This window comes from Primulina tabacum, chromosome 6 (assembly GCF_025594145.1).
Source record: "Primulina tabacum isolate GXHZ01 chromosome 6, ASM2559414v2, whole genome shotgun sequence".
In the NCBI taxonomy this organism is placed as follows: domain Eukaryota; kingdom Viridiplantae; phylum Streptophyta; class Magnoliopsida; order Lamiales; family Gesneriaceae; genus Primulina; species Primulina tabacum.
In genome coordinates this window covers 2824031-2846034 of record NC_134555.1, presented here as the reverse complement: position 1 = coordinate 2846034, position 22004 = coordinate 2824031, and the positions used below count along the sequence as shown (strand labels likewise).

The window sequence follows — 22004 nt, the reverse complement described above, 5'->3', positions numbered from 1 at the left end:
GAAAAATTACGTTGTAATTTTGATTTTTGAGCTCAAAAAGATTTAGATTGCATTTGGATGGATTATTTTGAAGTTAAAAATTTCAAATTCATTGATTTTTTAGAATAAATGCATCTCTTGATAATTTTTTTAATTGATTTTAAGATAGATAAAAACTGGTGTAACACGGTCTTACGGGTCGTATTTTGTGAGACATATATCTTTTTTGGGTCATCCATAAAAAATATTACTTTTTATGCTTAGAGTACTAATTTTTATTGTGAATATCGATAGTGTCACACGTCCCATGGTTCCTCAATCCTTCTCAAAGATCCATTTCATTGTAACCCGCTCAAAATTCAACAGATCCAATAATCCGGAGCCCGCCACGTGTCGGAATCCCGGCAGACGTACATGATCAATCAAACAAGAAAAATAAAGATCACACCTCTGGCGTCACGCAATTCTCACAGCATAAGCAAAACTGCGTCCTCTCTCGCAGGCAGGCAGATTACTCACACGAACACACTCTACTGTGCGTTTATATATATACATTTTCTTTGCAGACACTTTCAATCTCCATTTTTCCGAGGAGGAATTTCGTGGTGTATTGTGTTGGAGGAAAATGGAGTTGTTTTATTATTTGGTTTTTGGGGCGGTAGGAGCTGTGGTTTCAGCATTGGAGCTGAGTAAAAGTAACAAAGATCGGATCAATGCGTCAGCTGCTTTCAATTCCTTCAAGAACAATTACGTGCTGGTTTACTCGATTATGATGGGTATGTGAAATAATAGTAAAAACCTTCGATCTGGTGAATTTGATACAATCTAATCGTGTGTGAACATTTTTGTTCGATCTAAATATGAGGGCGGTGGGAAACGACTGGAGAGTAAAATTCGACTGCATGCATTTTCCCTATTTATAAATATGAGAATTTTGGAAAATTATGAGTTCGATGGGTAAGTTAATGAATGTCTGAATTATTCAACCTATATAAGCTTTAATTTTGTTGTTGCTATTTTCTTCGTGAAACAAAATTTATGGAAATGGGTACCCAAGTGTTTGCTCCACTAAAATGGCGCCAACAATCAGAAGTCGAAGATATGTTGTTGATATTATTTTTGTATTTTTAATAATTTTGAGAATTTACTACGTGATTATTATTTAGTTAGTTTATCTTCTGCTTTCATCGACTCAAGTAGATGAGTGATTTGTATTGGATATGATATTTATGAATGTGATTCGATTTAAAGCTTTACACTTGGAAGATCGTTTAGTGGAATTGCACCGTTGAACCTATATATCATATCACTTGTGATATGATATATCTCACTTGAAAAATCAGTGTCTGGGTCTAGATTTGTATCCATCTCATTATCATTACTGTTGAATGGATTTGTACTGATGGGCCCAATCATGATGGTCAATTATACATTTATATCTCAGGATTGCGTTGTGTATTATAAATATTACTTGTTAAGAAAAACAATGCCTTCATTCCGTATGATATCGGCTTTGTTCTTGAGTTTTACCCTGGTTTTTTCAGAATATACAAAATCGATTCTTAAATGAGGGGATTCCTTTACCATATTTGTTCTCAATTCTGGTGTCTGAATGTAGGAAAGTTAGTTTATATGATATGGTTAACTATTCTCCAACTGTTGTCAATTTAGATTTCCGTATTTCTATCTATTTTATTATACTTTTTCTCTTGATAAGAGGTTCTGAAACTTACCTTTTATTTCAAGAAATATACCTGTGAACTATAATCGGTGTTGCTGATGATGCTTTTCATGTGGCAAATAGCTGGTGACTGGTTGCAGGGTCCATATGTTTACTACCTCTACAGCACATATGGTTTTGGGAAAGGTGAAATTGGGCAGCTGTTTATTGCTGGATTTGGGTCTTCCATGTTGTTTGGAACAATTGTTGGATCCCTAGCAGACAAACAGTGAGATATCTTCCTGAGCTAATGTGAATTGATCATCGTTCTGAATCTCTCTCCCAATTGTTTTTGGCATTGACATTGCAGGGGGCGGAAGAGAGCATGCGTTACTTACTGTGTCACTTACATTCTCAGCTGCTTGACCAAGCATTCTCCTCAGTACAAGGTTCTGATGATCGGACGTATTTTGGGTGGTATTGCCACATCTCTATTGTTTTCAGCATTTGAATCATGGCTTGTGGCTGAACACTTCAAGGTGATGTGTCTGTACAAGATTATTTGGAGTTACTACTGTGTAATCATATATCTAATTGATTCATGGTTATTGACCGAAGTCTTCAATTCAATCTGTCTTTGCAGAGAGGTTTTGATCAGCAGTGGCTCTCAATAACTTTTTCCAAGGCAATATTCTTTGGCAATGGTCTTGTTGCCATTCTATCTGGATTGGTAGGAAATCTGCTAGTTGATTCCTTCAATCTTGGCCCTGTATCCCCCTTTGATGCTGCGGGGATAATTCTAGCTTTTGGAATGGCTGTCATATTGTCATCATGGACTGAGAACTATGGGGACCCTTCAGAGAACAAGGACCTACTAACTCAATTCAAGGGTGCAGCTGTAGCAATTGCTTCAGGTTTTTCTAAATTTCTTGTATGAAAAACCGTTCAAGCTATTTGTTAATCCATCCCCTGCATAATTAAACGAAAGGTTCCAGTTCTAGGTTCTTATCTTCCCAAACAAAACTTGGATTTGTAGGACGTTTGCTTTTTCTGGTTCTTTTTAACGTTTTCCTCATGGAATTTCGTTAATGGTTTTAATGGTCAGATGAGAAGATTGCATTACTCGGTGCCATACAGTCCCTCTTTGAAGGTTCTATGTATACATTTGTGTTCCTCTGGACGCCTGCTCTGAGTCCAAATGATGAAGAAATTCCCCATGGTTTTATTTTTGCGAATTTCATGTTGTCTTCAATGTTGGGAAGCTCAATTGCATCTCGCTTATTAGCCCGCAACACTCTTAGAGTTGAGATCTATATGCAGATTGTATTTGTCATTTCTTCAGCCTCTCTTTTGCTCCCCGTATTGACGAATGTAGGTCAATGTAAACCTTAACCAACGTTTTCTTGGTTGATCATATCTATTTCCATTGTCTCTGTGTTCTCTTGATGAGCTATGATTAACTTCTTACTGTTTTGTGGCAGTTCTTGGTACCTCCTTCAGATGTCAAAGGGGGTGGCATCTCTTTTTCAGGCAGTCTCCAACTTCTTGGCTTCTGTATCTTTGAAGCTTGTGTTGGAATTTTCTGGCCATCCATTATGAAGATGAGATCCCATTACATTCCGGAGGAGGCTCGAAGCACCATCATGAACTTCTTTCGTATCCCACTAAACATCTTTGTCTGCATCGTGCTGTACAATGTATGTTTTCTTGACTACTGCTATTCAAGCGGCACACAACTCTTATGGTCTGTTTTCTTTGTTTAATTAGTTGTCTTTTCCTGACGTCTCTTTTTCCTACACATCTCAACACATCAATCCAATTTTACATTCGTGGACAATACACATCTCAACACATCAATCCAATTTTACATTCGTGGACAATACACATCTCAACACATCAATCCAATTTTACATTCGTGGACAATAATAAATGGTGGCTTTTCCAACTTTTCCACAGTTTTACCATAATGAGTCCTGATTTATATCCTCAATTTTAGACATTTTAATGTGCATACCTATTAATTAAAAAGACATTGGAACTTGATATGTGTCCTAAGACACACGATAAACATCCTGAAGCTGGAAATGTAACACCAAATATCGTAAAATATTAAATTTGAACTTTAGGGATTTACTGTATGTTATTTACTGGATAAACAGAAGATTAATAACAGTTTTTTGATGTGTTTGTGTAGGTTAATGCATTCCCCATCACTGTTATGTTTGGCATGTGCTCCATATTCCTCTTTGTGGCATATATTCTTCAAAGACGGCTCGCAGCAATCGGGGATAAGCCAAGTGAGTATTCATTCTGCTGCCAATGAACTATAATAGACCACTATTTGAAAGTCCATGAGAGACTTGCTGTGTGAGATCATAAATGGGAAGTATCACTAAAAATTCCTTGAACTATATTTTATTCTATACTAAAAATAGCAAATGTTTTTCCTACTAAAATCCCCATTTCTCTGATACTAGTTATTACTAATTCTCCTTTCAGTTGTAATAAATGTCGGTTGTACAGACCGATATATATTTTGATGTATGACATTTATAGTTTTTCATTTGTTCTTATCTGCAGAGACAGAGGAATGGACAATGTCGAAGGAAAATGATACAGAATCTGAGCCGTTGGGTGATGCTTGAAGATTCAAATAACTTTAACTGCGATTATATCTCAACAGAGTTTACAATCAAATTTTGCTACTAATCGTTTTTTTTTTTTTTTGGTGGAGATATTGTTTCCTAAAACAAAAGACACATGCAGTAGCACCTAAGGTTTATGTCCTATTCTAAATGTAATAATTAATTTTGTAGTAATATCTCACTACTTTTGGTGTCCCACCCACAGTTCCCAAAATTTATAGCTTGTATTAAATATCAAAAGGGCCCTATTTTTGTGTTTTTAGAAGCTCCAAGAGCTCAACCAAATATCAAATAATATTTTAAAAAATAATGAGTGAAACGGGTCGATCCGTTCCATACATACAATGAAAACCGAAATGTAACATTTTTTTTCCTAAAAAATAATATTATTTATAGATTGAGTCGGGTTGAAGACTCGTCTCACAAAATTAATTCGTGAAACAGTGAAACGTCAGAGTTTTCGTAATTTGTTCGTCCTTAATTAAGTATTCTTATGTAAATGGAACCTTGTTAGTTTAATTACATTTAGGCTTAACCTTAGTCATTAATGACAATGATTAAAAGGAGTAATAGTATCTTGACCTAATTCACGGCGGCAGATTTAAATGTCCTTGTGTATTAATATATTAATCTTTGACCTAATTGATTTATTGGTATCAATAGGGAGAGGAGAATAATAATAAAAGCCGACAGATTGGTGCATTTTTGTCTTGGTCGGTTTTATTTAAATTCATTAATTACATAATAATAATTCATATGATTTCTTAATTATTACTATCCCTGTCTGTCTCCACCGCTCACCAATATTTATTGTAAATGACATTATTAAGAATCTGTGGATTATCTTCCCTCGCCATTTAGGATGCTAAGAATTTGTAATCACAACCAAAACATACCACAGAGTTTATTGATGGGTTTGAGAAATTCATTCTTTTTATATACAAATCATCATAGTAGAAATAATCTTCAATTCCAATGCCGATGATATGTTCGATTTTTGCACTTAAATTATCCAATTATTTAATATGGATTAGGCTAGTTGTTGAGCAGATTTACGCATGCGTTTTGGTAGTAGTTATACCGTTAGTAGGAATCAAATTGTAACACATAACTTAAAATCGAAAAGGAATGAATAGAATGGAAATGATTTGTTGGGGATCGATATATAGTTTAGAAGGGGTGAATAAACTCCTTTCTACGTTGGACGTTTTTAGCAAAGATTGTTAGAATCATATTAGAGATTATGACCGATCTTGTTCAAATATATCACCAGCAAATCACAATAACTTGTGCAGAAACGATATGATGGTTTAAGGGTGAAAACGATAAAACAGTATGCAGTAGACAATGATTGTTTATGGAAGTTCGAAGATGAAATCTTATACGTCTCCCCTTCTTCTGTTTACAGAAGGTATCACTAAAAGACTTTGGATTTTACAGTACAATACTTGTACATATCCACTTCAGTAAGGCTTATTCTTCGCCTATTGAAACTCTTAGTTTCACACAACACAATATAATGAATATAGCAAAGTTCTGGAAAAGACTTTTTTCCAGGTTACGGACTCTTCTCAATAAGATGTATCAAACTTGAATCGCTTGTGAAGAGATGAAGAAACAACAACACAGAATGATCTTTGAAGATCAGATATCTACTATAAAGTGTGTGCTGCTTTTCTGTATGTTGAGCTTGAAGATAAGTAGTAGTTGATGATAGCTCAAACTAGCGTTGAAATAATCGTTACGTTGATACTGCTGATAATCTAGTTTTCTATAAAGGATTGACCCTTATATAGAAAGCTAATGTTCAAAAGATGATTTATCACTAAACAAAAAAAAGTTGTTCAACAACACAAAATTTAGTCTTTTTTTTTCTAAATTCAGATTCATCAAATTTAAAAATTCTAAAATCTTTACCCGATTGATAAGAGAATGCCGGAATTTGAATTTGAGAACCATCAATACCAATTTACACCAGATGATTTTTCTTCGCATGCCACGTCAAAGTTGCAAACCCATTTTCTTGTTGAAAATTTTAAGTTTTCAAACAATATTTGAATTTGGCATGCATATCACCAGAGGGAAGCATCATCTTTTTAAAATGTTTGGTGAAGATATTAGATGTTGTGCGAGGCATCGCTCGAGTTTTACTTTTAGGTGTCATCAGATTTGCTCATACTTTCTTGACTTTGACGATGACATGTTTGTTGAGCCTCTTGTTCACGTTCTTGATGCTCCTCATCGGAGTATTGAATGAAGCCAAATTGGGATGCTCGAACTCGGGTGGCATGATGCCCTTTCCTTTTTCCTTTGCCACCCCTACGACTTCATCCAACTTCGGTCATTTGTGTAAATATGAAAATAAATCAACAAGTGACAATAGACCAATAATTGAGACTTGATATATTTATAATCAAGAAACAATTGAGAATTACATATTGGGAGAAAATTGTGTGAAAAATATGAAAGTATGGGGTTATTTATAAAAAAAATTAGCCAAAAAATAAATAAATAAAATTGTGCAACATTCGACCTGTCGATCTTAATCCGGGCCAACCTGATGGGTAACAAAATCTTAGCTGTTGATTTCAAACGATATTTTTTAAAAAAAAGAAAAGAAAAAAGAACGTCGACTCGATGAGTTGACCCATCGGGTCGACAACAATCACGTAATCGTTATCGTAGATCTTCAACGGTTAATTGATCAACCGATCTTGTCTGGTCATTTTAAATTTAAAAATTAAATTGACCGATCCGTCGAGTCGAACCCGTCCAACCCGACGAGATGATAGGTTTATAACCCGTAAATCATAATCGGACTATCTTATGGCGATTCCGGTTCCAGTTTCTGGTCAAACCCATTGACCACGCGGGTTTGGGTCTGGGTTTGATTCAGTCCCCTGGCTAGGTCTAACTCCATTAATTTGGACACCCACTTGAAAATTATTTTGCTGCAACTTGATCATAATTATAAAAGGTTTTGAGTCAATATATAGTATATATTTATGGGAATGTATCTAGGAAAAATAATTGTGCGAGGAAAGGGAAAATATTATATTGTGTATGAGATAAGTTCACAGCTGGATTTCACTGTTAATGTTGACTACATTAAATTAATCAAATTGACATAATTAATACTATATAGGATTCTATGTAAGATTCGAAACGAACGCATATGAATTTTAAACTATTTTAATTTTTATGAATTGATTAATTATGCATAATATATAGATTGGCCCTTAATAATAATAATAATAATAATAATAATATATAGTAACTTAAATTTTCGAGAAATCTATGGATTGCTATATATACATACATAAAATAAACCTTAAGAATCCGCAGCCGCTATATTTGTTGCAATCTAGGTAAACCCAAAATATCAAACAACAGTGTACAAACTATGGTGACCGAGTAAATCACATTGGAGAAGTTCTGTATAACAGAAATAGAAAGAGATTGAACATTTGACCTCTTGACAGAGACTAATCATATTCTACCATCCAAATTTAAAACTATCAGTATTGATTAGCTAAAATATTAATTTGCATATCAGTATTAAAAAGTGCGTTCAAATTCAAAACTATTAATTGTAAAATTAACAGTACTGTGAAATGTGAATTACACATTATAAAAATTATCGATGGGAAAATATTTATAAATATTGTGAAAACGTGAAATTTTTTTCAGTTGGTAACAGAAAATTGTCCCCCTCTGATCACTTTCTGTTAAGATTAGGATATTAAATATGACAATGCAATTGAAAAGATAAACGTACGAACGATGCGAACTTACTAATTGCCAAATTAAAAGAGAGAAAAGTCTATTTTATTTGAGTATTTGTCTTGTGAGACGGTCCCGTGAATTTTTATCTGTGAGACGGATCAACCCTATCGATATTCACAATAAAAAGTAATACTCTTAGCATAAAAAGTAATACTTTTGCATGGATGATCCAAATAAGATTATCTGTCTCACAAAATACGACCCGTGAGACCGTCTCACACAAGTTTTTCCCATTTTATTTTATAATTAATAACCTAAAGATCTATTCAATTGTTTATGCAATCATTAATTAATATCGCTCCACTAATACGTTAATTATTATAAACAAATATGAATTTGAATAATTAATTCCACGTGATAAAATATTATAAATAAAGATATAAATTAAACCATGTTTGTCGTCGTAAATTAAACAATCTCGTACGAATCATGTGCAATTTCCATACTATCCTCAGCTATGTCTTCTCTCCATGTATAAAAACAATCGAAAACTAGAATAATATATAGTTGATTCTTGGATCTTGTTAATTCATGAAAAAAGGAATATTAATAAATTTCATAAATATTTGATTTAACAAAAAATATAACTGATGGTAACTGTGCAACTCAAATATTTTAAACCATACAACTACTCAAACATCATGTTCCGATTTTTCTATCAAACGTGGACAATTATTGAATTAAATAATTATAGGTGCCACCAATTAGAATAGGAGAGATTCCATTGAATATTGAACCTCTCGTTATCTTCATCATCATTTTTTTTAAAAAAAAAAGGAAAAAAGAAAGTTCAGTACCCTTTGTGCTTATATATACAATTAGGTGATATTGCACGATTTGCACAATCCATAGAACTTTTAATCATATCCCCCTTTAGAGAAAATTGTCTTCCATGAAGAGGTAGACATGGTGTGATATTGCTTTCGGATCAACGCGACGCGGCTAAACCCAGTCGTCCGAATCGGTCGACATGGTTAGGCTAAATGTACGTGATCATGTTGAGCCGAATCAATATCACTCTTGTATGCTTCTTTGCCACAATGTGAAGGAATTAGACCTTCTTCTTCACCAATACGGAGTTTCTCATGTTCCATTACCATTTGTTTTTCGAGGTATGTGAAAAAATTTACCCGTTATTGTATTTGGAAACTCGTACGTACATTCAACTCGAGAATAGGAGAGGATTTTTATTTTTGAAAACTTTTTATTTTAAATGAAATTATGAAAGTTATAATCTCGATTTAAATTTAAAACTCATGCATGGATCGATCATTTGCATTTAAATGTAAAGTATATTCAGGGGCGGAGCTGAGGAGAAGTATGGGCAAAGGTGTAAAATTGTCCGACAAGATTTTTGGTCGAAATGTTTAGGTATCCAAGTAGTCTAGCCCAACAAAAATATATCCAAGTAGGAACTATCAAATTCTAATTTAATAACAAACATGTTACTAAAACGGGTGGAATAGCGACGGTTTATGACAAACCGTCGTCTAGTAAACATAGCGACAGTTTATTCACAACCGTCGCTATATTAGCGACGGATAATCAACCACCGTCGCTATTTTGCGACTATTCGAACAAACCCGTCGCCATTTTGTGCGACGGGTTTTTTGACTGTCGCCTTTGGCGACGTTTATAATAATGTTCGTCGCCATATTAGGCGACGGTTTTTTTACCCGTTGCCATGTGCGACGGTATAAAAGTAGATAGTCGCAATATTTGGCGACAGCTATTTTAAACTGTCGTTTTTTGCGACCCGATGAAAAACCTCTGGCTACGTCCCCGAGTATAAGGCATATTGTATGATGCAAAGATGGTAAATCAGCAGACTCGATTTCACTTTTGGATTAAAGATTATTATACTTGTAGCTCAATATAGAGATTCTTGATTATTATACGTACAATCGAGCTTGACTTCATAGATACTAATTGAGATGATATTCAATTTTTATCAAAATCAACCATTAAATATATAATTGACGATAAAATTAAATATAAAAAAGTAATTTAAATAAAATATATATATTCAAGTTTGAGTATTACATCGGATTTTCGATATTTTAAACTTAGTCCCTGGTCGTCTCAATTAGGAAAATAAAAAAGGGAAGAAAGAGATGCGTAACGTGAATTTCATTTCCTCTGTACTGTGCATTTACAAGTGAGGAGAGATATATGCAATTCTGTTGTAACTGATTGATTCCTCTAGATTATTCTTAAGACAATGGGCTAGCCATATATCCTATGGGCTTAAGACAATGGGCTCTATGAATTTGTTTCTTGGGCTTCATGAGTTACTTTAACTGGCCCCCTCAAGCTTAGCAGGGGATGAGGAACTACGCTAAGCTTGAACCGAAGTCGATGAAACATCATTGTAGACAATGGTTTAGTAAGTACATCTGCAAGTTGATCAGTCGAAGGAACATGACGTACTGACAGTTGTTTGGCCAAAACTTTCTCACGAACGAAGTGAAGATCAAGCTCCAGGTGTTTAGTTCTTGCATGTAAAACTGGATTAGCAGTGAGTGCAATGGTGCTGAGATTGTCACACCATAAAATAGGTGGATTTGAGACAGCAATGTGCAGTTCAGAGAGAAGGGACTGAATCCACAACAGCTCGGATGTGGCATTAGCAACACTTCTGTATTCCGCTTCAGTGCTAGACCTCGATACAATAGGTTGCTTCTTGGAGCTCCAAGAAATAGGGGAGGACCCAAAGAACCGGCAAAAACCAGACGTGGAGCGACGATCATCAGGGTCACTACCCCAATCGGCATCACAGAAACCATGAAGGTTAAATGCAGAACTATGATGTAGACGAATACCAAAACCAAGAGTGCCACTTAAGTAACGCAAAATACGCTTGACCGCCTTCCAATGAGAATATGTGGGAGCATGCATAAACTGACAGACTTTGTTGACACTAAATGCAATGTCAGGTCTGGTAATGGTTAGATATTGAAGAGCTCCTACTGTACTCCGATAAAGTGTACTGTCAGGGAATGGATCCCCATCTTTACAAGATAAATGAAGGCCTGAAGTCATCGGATTGGCAAGGCTTTGGCATTGTTCATCTTGGTTCGAAGAAGCAGATCTTGCACATACTTGGTTTGAGTAAGAACCATTGATTTATTCAATGAACGACAAACTTCAATGCCTAAAAAATAATTCACATCTCCCAAATCTTTAAGGAAAAACTGATTGTTTAAGGCTGAAATGAGTGATCGAACCCGAGTATTATCACTTCATGTAATTAAAATGTCATCAACATATACTAAAACATAAATGATAAAATCAGCATGAGTTTGAATAAATAAGGAGGCATCAGCTTTGGATTCAACAAAGCCCATAAGCTTGAGAGTATGACAGAGCCGTGCAAACCAAGCTCTCGGGGCTTGCTTGAGACCATATATGGCTTTATTCAGTTTGCACACAAGAGAATTGTTGTTTGGAGCTTCAAAACCCGAGAGTTGACGCATATACACAAGCTGAGTAAGTCTACCATTGAGAAAAGCATTATTGACATCAATTTGTTGAATTCTCCAATCCTTAGCAACGGCCACAGAGAGAACAAGTCGAATGGTTGTGGGCTTCACAACTGGGCTGAATGTTTCTGTATAATCAAGCCCAGGTGTAGAACCCGTAACTTAGACTACGTATAAGCCATGCATAATTCTAGTATTTTAAATTAAAATGATTTTTATTTCATGAGTATTTAAATGCTTTTCCTTAAGTTAATTATTTTATGCAGTATTTTGATTTTTATCATTTCAGTTAATTCAGTGAGGCCGGACTGGAGTTGGAGTTTAGAGATAAAATTTAAGATTTAGAAAATATTTCCAGAATTTATTTTAGCTAGCAAGTAAGTTAATTTAAGTTAATAAGGAAGTTTAAGGAATTATTTAAGTTACTTGAGGTGAGTAGAAAATAAATTTATTTAACTTCCTTAATTAAGGGGTTAGTTCACTAAATTATTTAAAGGATATGTGAGGCTTTTAAGGGTTATAAATTTAGTAACTAAACAACATTTCTCTTCATTTTTAGTGTTGATTTTCGGCCACCCTTAGTAGATTGAGCAAGGATATGCCAACTCACCTTTGACCCATTCTTTGTCATTTTTTTAGCATGATAACCTTTTTAATTATTGATAAACCTTAATTAGTTTATTAATAAGCAATATCCTAGTCTAATTATCATGGATAATATCGGCCATGCTCCCCCCAAAAAGACTTGATCAAACCAATTCAAAATTTGAATGAGAGGTAGACTTGGTCTTGATTTTCTTCCCTATATTTTGCACCCATTCTCCTCACCCTCTTAACCACCATTCCCCCTCCCTTAGTCTCGAAATTCAGAGTGATTTTGGAGAGAAAAATCGTGGCTAGCACTAGAGGAAACTAGAGAGAAAAATCGAGAGCTAGTAAGGTAGGAAAGGAAGCGCTCCACCTCCTCCGCGCCGGATCGTCTCGTTCTTTCGTTTTCTTTCAAAACGAAACCAGGCATGCATATATTCTTCATTGACTCTTCAATCAAGTCCTATTATCATTATTTTTACATTTCATGATCATCACTTTCATGCTAAAACCGAAATGTACCAACAATTTTCAGAAAATTTAACATGCAGAATTTTCGGTTCCATGACAAGCTTCACGGTTTCTTTTGTTTCCATGATTTCAGGTATTGGCTCGATTCCAGGCTCCTAAGGCGACATCTAGACATGTAATAGGATGCATTAGGACCATGTTGGTCTATTCATTTAACCCCATGCACGCTGGAAAACACGAAAACGACAGCAACTCCACCTATTGTCCAATTGAGCTTTTCGAAAATTCAGTTTCTGTCATTTGGGAAATGAATCTGATCATGGCTGCCACAAGGCCTATAGCCATGGTTAGATCACTTCCCTAGCATGTCTATGACGTGACTAAGTCGCCCTTTTGGTGGCTTGGTCCATGGTTAATCGGTTTTTAAATTAAAACAACAAGAACAGCCCCTTCCCCTTCGGCTTCTTCCTTTGTACATCATGTGTGTTTCGAAATTTTGGTGGAATGGTGTGGATCTTGGTTAGCCTATGGCCCTTAGCCACGGTTCATACCATACCCCTAGAAGTCTAGATCGTGTCATGGTCAATCAAATGGCCATTGGAACAATTCGTGACATCCAAACAAAAGCAATGCATCCTACGTGCAGAATTTGTTCTCGGTTGGAACGTTCGGTTGTTTGCTGGTGTGGTTCGAATTGTGGCTGGCCTAGAACCCATAGCCATGGTTCAAATCATTCCTTAGGATGTTGGTAAGAGTCTCTGGTCGGTGGTTCAAGCCCCAATGGCCTGTAGTCTCGAAACGACGCAAGAAACCTAAGCACAGTTGCTGTATTTTGTGGACAGCAACTTGCTTGTGACGGTTCAGTGGCTTGTTCGAGTACACGGTTGGCTTTTAGCCCATGGCCTTGGACTGGACAGTGCCTCATTGAGTTAGAAAGGTCATGTTTTTGACCGTTCGTCATTCGGATCATTTTTGAGGTCGTACGAGAATTTACGGTGCGATGTGCCAAATTGACTCTCGAAAGAGCGTTTCATGTTTTGGCCTTCATTCACCTAGATTTCGGCCCTCATCATTTTAGGAGCATTATTTTATCATTTTAGGCGTATTTTAATCATGACTACATGATGTTTCAGTGTTGGTTCGGAGTCATGATTAAATACGAAGTCATTAGGCGCATTTGTCTCAGTTTTTGGTTTTTAATTGCATGGTTTGGTCAAGTAAAAACTATTGCATATTTTTCATGGCATATTTAGGTTGCAGCGAGCCTGGGAGCGATCCAATCCATTCAGTAAAATTGTTACAGGATATTTAATTCAGTTATTTAATTATATTACGTGCAAAAATACAAATTTTGAGATTTATGCGATATGGCTTGTGGTCACTTTACTATCATGATTAAATCCGGTCGCCAGTTACCGGTCCGGTCGTCAGTTACCGGTTATGAGAGCATTACTAAGTCCTGTCGCCAGTTACAGGCCCGGTCGCCAGTTACCGGTCAGTTCAGTTGTTTCACCCAGTACTGTGGTAGTGGTCTGATCAGACGTACATTACTAAGTCATGTCGCCAGTTACAGGCCCGGTCGCCAGTTACCGGTCAGTTCAGTTCAGGGACCACATGCGTAGACCATAATCTCACCAGAAAATTATTACAGGCTATTTCAGTACAGGGCTCCAAGGAGCAAACATTTTCACTATGATTTTCAGTTCAGTTATGCACGTATTATAATTAATCATGACACGACATTTTTACGTTATGCCTCATGACATGATATTTTCACTTGCATGCAAGCTTATTATTTATTTATTTACTTGCTATTTACGATATATGCATGTTGAGTCTTTAGACTCACTAGACTTGATTGTTGTAGGTGCTGATGATGTCGGGACCGAGGGCGGGGACCAGTGAGCAGGCTCGAGTCGGCAGTAGTAGGACCCGAGGACCTCAGTTCAGCATTTATTATTATTTGATGGCTCAAACATTTTAAATGTCGTTGGAAAAACCTTTTACTGTTATTTCGAAAATGTTAATTTCTTCCGCTGCCACTTTGAACATCAAACTTTATTTATCAGTTCAGTTATGAATGAGGCAATTTTAATTATTTAAAAGAAAAATTTTAAATTTTCCGTAAATTTTCAAGCACGGATTTTTAGGCCTCTACACCCGGAGTCTGAGAATAGCCCTTAGCAACAAGACGGGCTTTGTGTCTAGCGATGGAACCATCAGGATTAGTTTTTAGTTTGAAAACCCATTTACAGCCAATGATGGGCATGTTAGAGTTTGCTTCAACAAGTGTCCAGGTATGGTTTTGCATCAAGGCTTGATATTCAGCTTCCATAGCTTTGCACCATTCAGGATGTGTGCTTGCTTCTTGGAAAGAAGATGGTTCCCATATATTAGAATGCAAAGATAGATTAACCTTGGGCTTAAAAATCCCGTCCTTGGAGCGAGTAACCATTGGATGAAGATTCAATATGGGAGACACAGGAGCTGTGAGAGTAGGTGAAGGAGATGTGGAGAGTGTATCACTTGATGTAGGGACTGACTGGGATTGAAGAGAAGTAGAAGATGATACAGTAGGTGTATCGGTCGATTGTGGAGGACAAGGAGTATATGAGGCGATGACAGGTTGAGGCATGGAATGTGAAGGAAAAACAGATGGAGATGGAGGAACTTTTGGCAAGTAAAGAGAAGATTGAGGTGTGACTGTTGAACTAGACTCAACATGGGACTTGGAGAAGGGAAAACTTTGTTCATGAAATTTAACATGTCTAGAAATGAAGACACGACCAGTAGCACTAATGCATTTGTAACCTTTGTGTTTGTCACTGTAACCAATGAATGTACATGGGTTTGAGCGGAAGTCAAGTTTGTGAGTATTATAATCACGGAGACATGGAAAACAAAGACATCCGAATGTTTTAAGATGGGAATAATCTGATGGCTTTTTTATCAGATATTGGATGAGAATATTTCCTTGAAGAGCTACAGTAGGTAATTTATTTATGAGATAGACTGCTATAGAAAATGCAGCATCCCAAAAATATAAGGGCATTGATGCATGAGCTAAAAGAGAAAGTTCGATGTCAACAATGTACCGATGTTTTCGTTCAACAACCCCGTTTTGTTTCGAAGTATAAGGGCAAGAGACTCGATGTTTTATTCCATTGGTTTGAAGGAAGGAACTCATAGCTTGAAATTCCCCACCCCAATCAGACTGAAAGGCTTTGATTTGTTTGTTAAGTTGAAGTTCAACATGAGTTTTGAAGTGTGCAAACACTTGAAATCTTCCGATTTTAATTTAAGAAATTAGATCCAGGTGAAACGGCTAAAGGCATCAACAAAGCTTATATAATACTTGAAACCATTTCGAGAAAGGGTGTGGGCAGGACCCCAAACATCTGCAAAAATGAGTTCAAGTGGTTCGGAGAATTGTGTATGAGAAGATGGAAACGGGAGTTTGTGACTTTTGCCAAGTTCACAAGATTCGCATAAATGCATACGTTCATTTATTGGAAAACGAAAATTACAATTTGATAGAATTTGCTTAACAGTAGAAAGAGGAGGATGGCCTAATCTATAGTGCCACTGATCTAGAACACTTGAAGAGGCCTTGATTGAATGCTGAAGTGAGGAATGAGGACTGGAGCACTTGGCAGAAAGTGTAGAGTGAAGACATGTAGGTTGGGATGCAGCAGGAGAATGAGGTGGCCCAAGGTTGAATTTGTATAAGCCTTCATGTAAAATTCCTCGAAGAAGAACAACTCGCGTGGCTAGATCCTTCACAAGACAACAAGAAGGATAAAACTCAAACATGACATTATTATCACGAGTAAATTGACGAACGCTTAAAAAAAATTTTATTATGTGAGGAACATGAAGTAGGTTTTTCAAATGGAAAGGTCAAGAAAAGGAAGATGAACCAAATGTAGATTCACCAATATGCGAGATAAACAGACCTGCACCATTGCCCATATGAACCTTACCATCGCCAGTGTACTCGGAACCAAGTGTGAGATTGCCAAGATTGTTCGTAACATGGTGAGAAGCTCCAGAGTCTGGAAACCACCACTCATTTCCTGCAGATTCAGATGTGGTAGTTGCAATAGCTGCTGATGGATAAGGAGGCTGAGGAGATCGATATTGACCTTGTTGTGGTGATCGAAGAGGACCCGATGAAGGGAATCGAGCAGAGCTTGGAGGTTTAACAGTATACTCGGCATCAAATCTGTAATAACATATTCCAGCCACATGAACTGTGATTCCACAAATTTGACAAACAGGTCGGCCATTGTTTTTGTTCCAAAAACGCTTGCCTCCCCGAGTATTCCTGCCACGACCACGGCCTCGAGGAAAGGAGCTTCGTAGTGAAGAGGAATCAGGAAATGAGCTTCGTGATGAAAAAGAATCATCAGTCCTCTTTGTAGGAGCAACAGTAGCTGCATTAACTGACTGAGGATAACGTTTCATTGTTAATATTATGAGATTCCAGGCGTCCTTCATGAGTTAGCAGAAGAGCATTCACCTCTGATAATGCTAGAGTATCAATTCTTGAAGTAATGTGAACGACAACAGAGTCGTATTTCAAGCCAATGCCATCGAGGACATATAAGATTTGATCATCCTCACTGATTGAGTGACCACAAGCAGCTAAAGTATCCATAATGTTTTTCATTTTGCTTAGGTAATCTTTCATATTTTGATTTCCTTTCTTCATGGTTTGCAGTTGTAGCTTGTATTGCATCACCTTAGCTTTTGATCTGGAGTGCAAATATTGTTGATACCCGAATCCAAAGTTGGGAGGACGTATCACATCCGATCATTTGATTTTGGACAGATTCAGACATGGAAGACAATAGAAAGGAAAATAAAAGTTGATCATGTCTACTCCAGGTAATGAACTGGGGGTTGACGTCTTCGGCAATGTTCTCACCGTGAACCACTTTAGAAGGGACATGAGGATGCTCGAGTATGAAATTTTCTAACCCCAACCCACTGAATTCCAGCAAGAACCTGGAGATTCCACAAAAGAAAATTCTCGTCATTAAGCTTAACCAAATTAATCTGGTTAGCTGGATTCACGAGTAAGAAACTTGTATTGGCTGATGGATTAACAGAGGTGTGAGTTGTAAACCCACTCCCGGAGATGGCGTCAGCCATGGATGATGGCTCTGATACCAAATTAGGAAAATAAAAAAGGGAAGAAAGAGATGCGCAACGTGAATTTCATTTCTTCTGTACTGTGCATTTACAAGTGAGGAGAGATATATACAATTCTGTTGTAACTGATTGATTCCTCTATATTATTCTTAAGACAATGGCCTAGCCATATATCCTATGGGCTTAAGACAATAGGCTCTATGAATTTGTTTCTTGGGCTTCATGAGTTACTTTAACTGTCTCATGCCTAACGTTATTCGGATGAGATCATTACATCGGATTTTTTATATTTTAAAATTAGTTTGACATAATATACATCGGATGTTTACAAGTTTCTTTCGTTGACCATATATAGAGGTTTTTAAAGATGAGTAGGTCTCTCGTGAGACTATACATCGATGTTTACAAGTTTCTTTCAGTTGACCATATATAGGGGTTTTTAAAGATGAGTAGGTCTCTTGTGAGACGGTCTCACGAATCTTTATCTATGAACGGGTCAATTCTACCGATATTCACAATAAAAAGTAATATTCTTAACATAAAAAGTAATACTTTTTCATGGAGGACCCAAATAAGAGATCTGTCTCACAAAATACGATCCGTGAGACTATCTCACACAAATTATTGCCTATAAAGATTAGCTTGTAAACTATATCAAAGCTAAGCCGTTTAAAAGAGTTTATTGATAATAAAAAAAAATTATCGGGACTTGCGAGGTTATAAAATAAGTTGTCTAACGCCTTATAAGCTACTCAAAAAATTGAATGTCATGTTTTCTTCAAAAATGGTTAAAAAGTTGCATCGTTACAACCCAATTTTAAAATCGCTCAAAATATTTAATTTAGATTGAACTCGTTATTATTTCGTTTTATACAATGAGAGCTTAGATTTTACTCTAATGTGGGAATGAATCCATTTGTATCCTGTGTTGAGAGAGGTTTACGTCACTACATCTATATCAATAGGGACGGTAGCATCTCATTATTCAATGGTAGTGAAGTTTTATTTTGAAATATGTCGAGTGTACTGTACACATGTACATGTAATCCATGTTTTTAAGAGAAGAAAAGAGAGGTAAATCACTAAATCATAGCATATCCTTTTTTAAAAAAAAAAAGAAAAGAAAAACAAGAGCGTAGAACGCAAAATCCCGAGGGATTAATGGTGGAAGACAATTTAGAGAGAAAATTGCTATAGAAGTCCATTGTAAGCCATTATAAACTCATTTTAAATTTTTTCATTTTTAAGATGTAGGACAAGGGTATCACAATCACCCCTCCTGCAGAACGCGACATCCTCGTCGCGGCCTGACCCAGCGATCCACCAGCGCCGAGAATTTAGAGGTGGCTCCTACAGGTTCAAGAGGTGACTCCCGTCATTTAGCACTTTGCCTCGCAGGTTCAAGAAGTGGCTCCCATGCACGTAGCACTTTGCCTCGCATAGCACTTATTTCTCAGTGTTTCATGTCGATGACCGGCTCTAATACCATTCTATCACGCCCCGAGCCCAGGCTCGCGGCTGCGTGACTGCACAATGGGCCCCTATAGCAACTACTTCGTATTCGTCCTCGCTTTTACGAAAATGATTAACCCAAGTTGCTATAGAAGTCCATTGTAAGCCATTATAAACTCATTTTAAATCTTTCCTTTTTAAGATGTGGAACAAAGGTATCACACTAGATGATTATGAACTTCAAAAGATTAAAGAAGAATAACTAAACACATGCCAACAAAATAAATTAAAACCAATTCCCTCACATGATTTTTTTTTAAAAAAAGAAATTACATCGGTAAATCTACCGAAGTAAAACAACATATAAATCTAAATTCATCATATAACGATTACTAAATATATATTGATTTCACCATGGACCTCTTCCAGCAAGCATTCCATTCCAAATATCTCCATTCGATCTTTCTTGATCCAATTCTTCATTTGCCTTCAAACCCTCAAATGGGAGGATAATTTTTGATGAGCTTCCATTATCATGATCTTGATCAACTCCTTGCAAATTCCCATATCTATTTTCTACCCAATCTGATGAAAAATTCAAGCATGGCTTAAATTCTTGCGTAGAAACTAAACCAGATGGGTAAATTATCGAGTTTGTATCCTCGGCCATTGGCATGGGATCATTAACAAAAGAACTAGTTAACCCCCATGACTGAGAGATATTAGGGTTGTGGGGAATATTAAGATAAACTGGCAGACCAACAAACTGAGACACCCCATTAAAGCTGTTAAAAGAAGTGGACGGATTAAAGGCCAAATTTAGGGTTTGCCCTTCTTGAACATCGGGGTTTTGAGGTGGAACTTTTGATGGGACGTGATTTTGAGCTGATTTTTTTGACGACGGGGATGATCTTCGAATCTTTCTTGAACTTCCCCCCACAGGAACATTTCTCAAAGAACCTCCGTTAGTCCAATACCTTCTACAGGTCTTGCAGAAGTATCTTGGCTGAGATAAACTGTAGTTATTGTAGTAACAGAATTTTGTGTTGATTGAGTTGCATCTTGGACAGTTTAAAACTTCGTCTTTTGGTGGCCTTTGCTTCTTTTCTACGCCTAATGGCCTTGAGTTTACAAAAACTTCAATACCCTAATTTATTTCAGATTTAAAAGAAATTGTAAGAAGAACTAACTAATTTCGCAATCGAACTATAAAAATGCATGCAGAAGGATCTGATGAATAAACTGAACAACAGATTGAGAAAAGAAGCTCAAAAACACAGTTTTAGGTCACAATATCATGATTGCTAAAAGCTTGATTTTATAGAAATCAGTACATGATGTTGATGAAAAATCAAGAAAGGCTAAAACTTTTGCTTGAGAATTAGTAGAAGGTAAGAAAGCAAACGAATATAAGAATCAAAACAGACGATAACATGTGAGCTATAGCTTTTCCACAAAAGCAATATCAACAAACTGAATCCACTTTCTTTTTTTCCAACAAAAGTGAATTATTGATCAGAAAGTTACATATGATAAACTATAAAATAAGGAAGTGTGTACTATTTTCTAACATGATTAATTGTCGCCACAAATACTACAAATTCAAAGCAAAAAAGATTGGTGGGGTTTGTTAAACCCAACAAGGTTAAGTGATCAACTTAAAATTGTCATCCAGAAAAAAAAAATATAGAAATTGCAAAAACAATATCTAAAATAAACCCTATAAATCTTTAAACCCTAGAAAGAATTTTCTTTTAAAAAAAAATTTAATTTACCTGTGTCCACTGAGAATCATCCATAGCAAAAAGGAAAGTAGAAAAGAAATGAAGGAAGAGAGGAAAAAAGATGAGTTAGGGTGTTGAAAGAAAGGAAAGTGAACCACTTTTGTTAAAGCAAGAAAGCTACATACATGAAGGGTTAGTATTTGGCGTTTCTGTGTGTTTTCTTCCTACAATACGTGCCCGCTCATAGTGGGGGATGATGATAAATATTGCAAGTAGAACAGGTGGGTTCACGTGGACCGGATAGATCTAACCTTTCTCAATCATTTCTATTAATTTGAAAACAAAAAAACCGAAATATATATAATTTTATTATCAATTCTAATGTGGATTATACACACACATATATATATAGATCGAAAATAGAAAATCGATTCAAGGAAGAGTATAGATGCTCGATCTTTGGAACGATTAAGAACATACACGAATAGAAGTTGCATTATGGAACGAATAAGAACAGACGAATAGAAATTGAAGTAGCATTATGTGAATAATATTCATTCTTGAAATTTCAAGAATCAATTTCTTAAAACACCGATTGGCTCGTGGATGAGACGATGAAAAATACATAATATACTAATGATAAATCAATATAATTCAAAAAATTATAAGTAATATTTATTTAAAGAAAATTAATACTTCAATGTCTTTTTTTTTAAGGGTTCTCATTTCCTACTCTTTTTTTTTTTGTATTAAGTACCCAATTCCATTTAGGTTTGAAAGAAATCAATATTCCTGAAACTCGTAAGTTGAACTTTTTTCTCGAGCTTGATATTATTTGGTAGAACGTTAATTTTCCACTGGGTCACGTTACTGACCTTATTCTGCAAAATTTATTTTTTAGGATCATCACTTTTATACCAACATAAGATTTTCTAGTTTGTTTACATCCTCGTTCACATACATCCGGGGGTCACCTATCTCATAATTCCACAAAATCATGCACACTTAACTTCGAATTTTTTAAGTGTTGAACTTGCAAAAAGAATATATATCATGTTGA

General features: G+C 36.0%; 3 protein-coding genes and 1 non-coding gene across 4 annotated transcripts in view; 1 reads left to right on the top strand and 3 right to left on the bottom strand.

Moving 5' to 3' along the window:
- LOC142548723 (ubiquitin-ribosomal protein eL40 fusion protein) overlaps positions 1–13310 on the bottom strand; it is a 43188-nt gene extending 29878 nt beyond the window's left edge. The window contains exon 1 of the mRNA XM_075657217.1: positions 13301–13310. The gene's annotated coding sequence lies outside the window, so the exon portion shown is untranslated. The remainder of the gene's footprint in view (positions 1–13300) is intronic.
- LOC142548707 (uncharacterized) lies at positions 434–4482 on the top strand. The gene is made up of 8 exons (XM_075657193.1): positions 434–755; positions 1784–1928; positions 2010–2178; positions 2283–2553; positions 2745–3010; positions 3121–3336; positions 3834–3936; positions 4220–4482. The coding sequence occupies exons 1-8, from the start codon at positions 605–607 to the stop codon at positions 4282–4284; spliced, it is 1386 nt and encodes a 461-aa protein (XP_075513308.1). The 5' UTR covers positions 434–604; the 3' UTR covers positions 4285–4482.
- Positions 13311–17108: 3798 nt separating the features above from the next.
- LOC142550396 (small nucleolar RNA Z247) lies at positions 17109–17244 on the bottom strand. The gene has a single exon (XR_012821355.1). It is a non-coding gene; the product is annotated as a small nucleolar RNA Z247 (small nucleolar RNA).
- Positions 17245–19479: 2235 nt separating this feature from the next.
- Positions 19480–21117, bottom strand: LOC142548706 (dof zinc finger protein DOF3.7-like). Its single transcript, XM_075657192.1, has 2 exons — positions 20996–21117; positions 19480–20367 (listed from the first exon to the last, which is right to left on the bottom strand). The coding sequence occupies exons 1-2, from the start codon at positions 21017–21019 to the stop codon at positions 19630–19632; spliced, it is 762 nt and encodes a 253-aa protein (XP_075513307.1). The 5' UTR covers positions 21020–21117; the 3' UTR covers positions 19480–19629.
- Between the last annotated feature and the right edge of the window lie 887 nt (positions 21118–22004).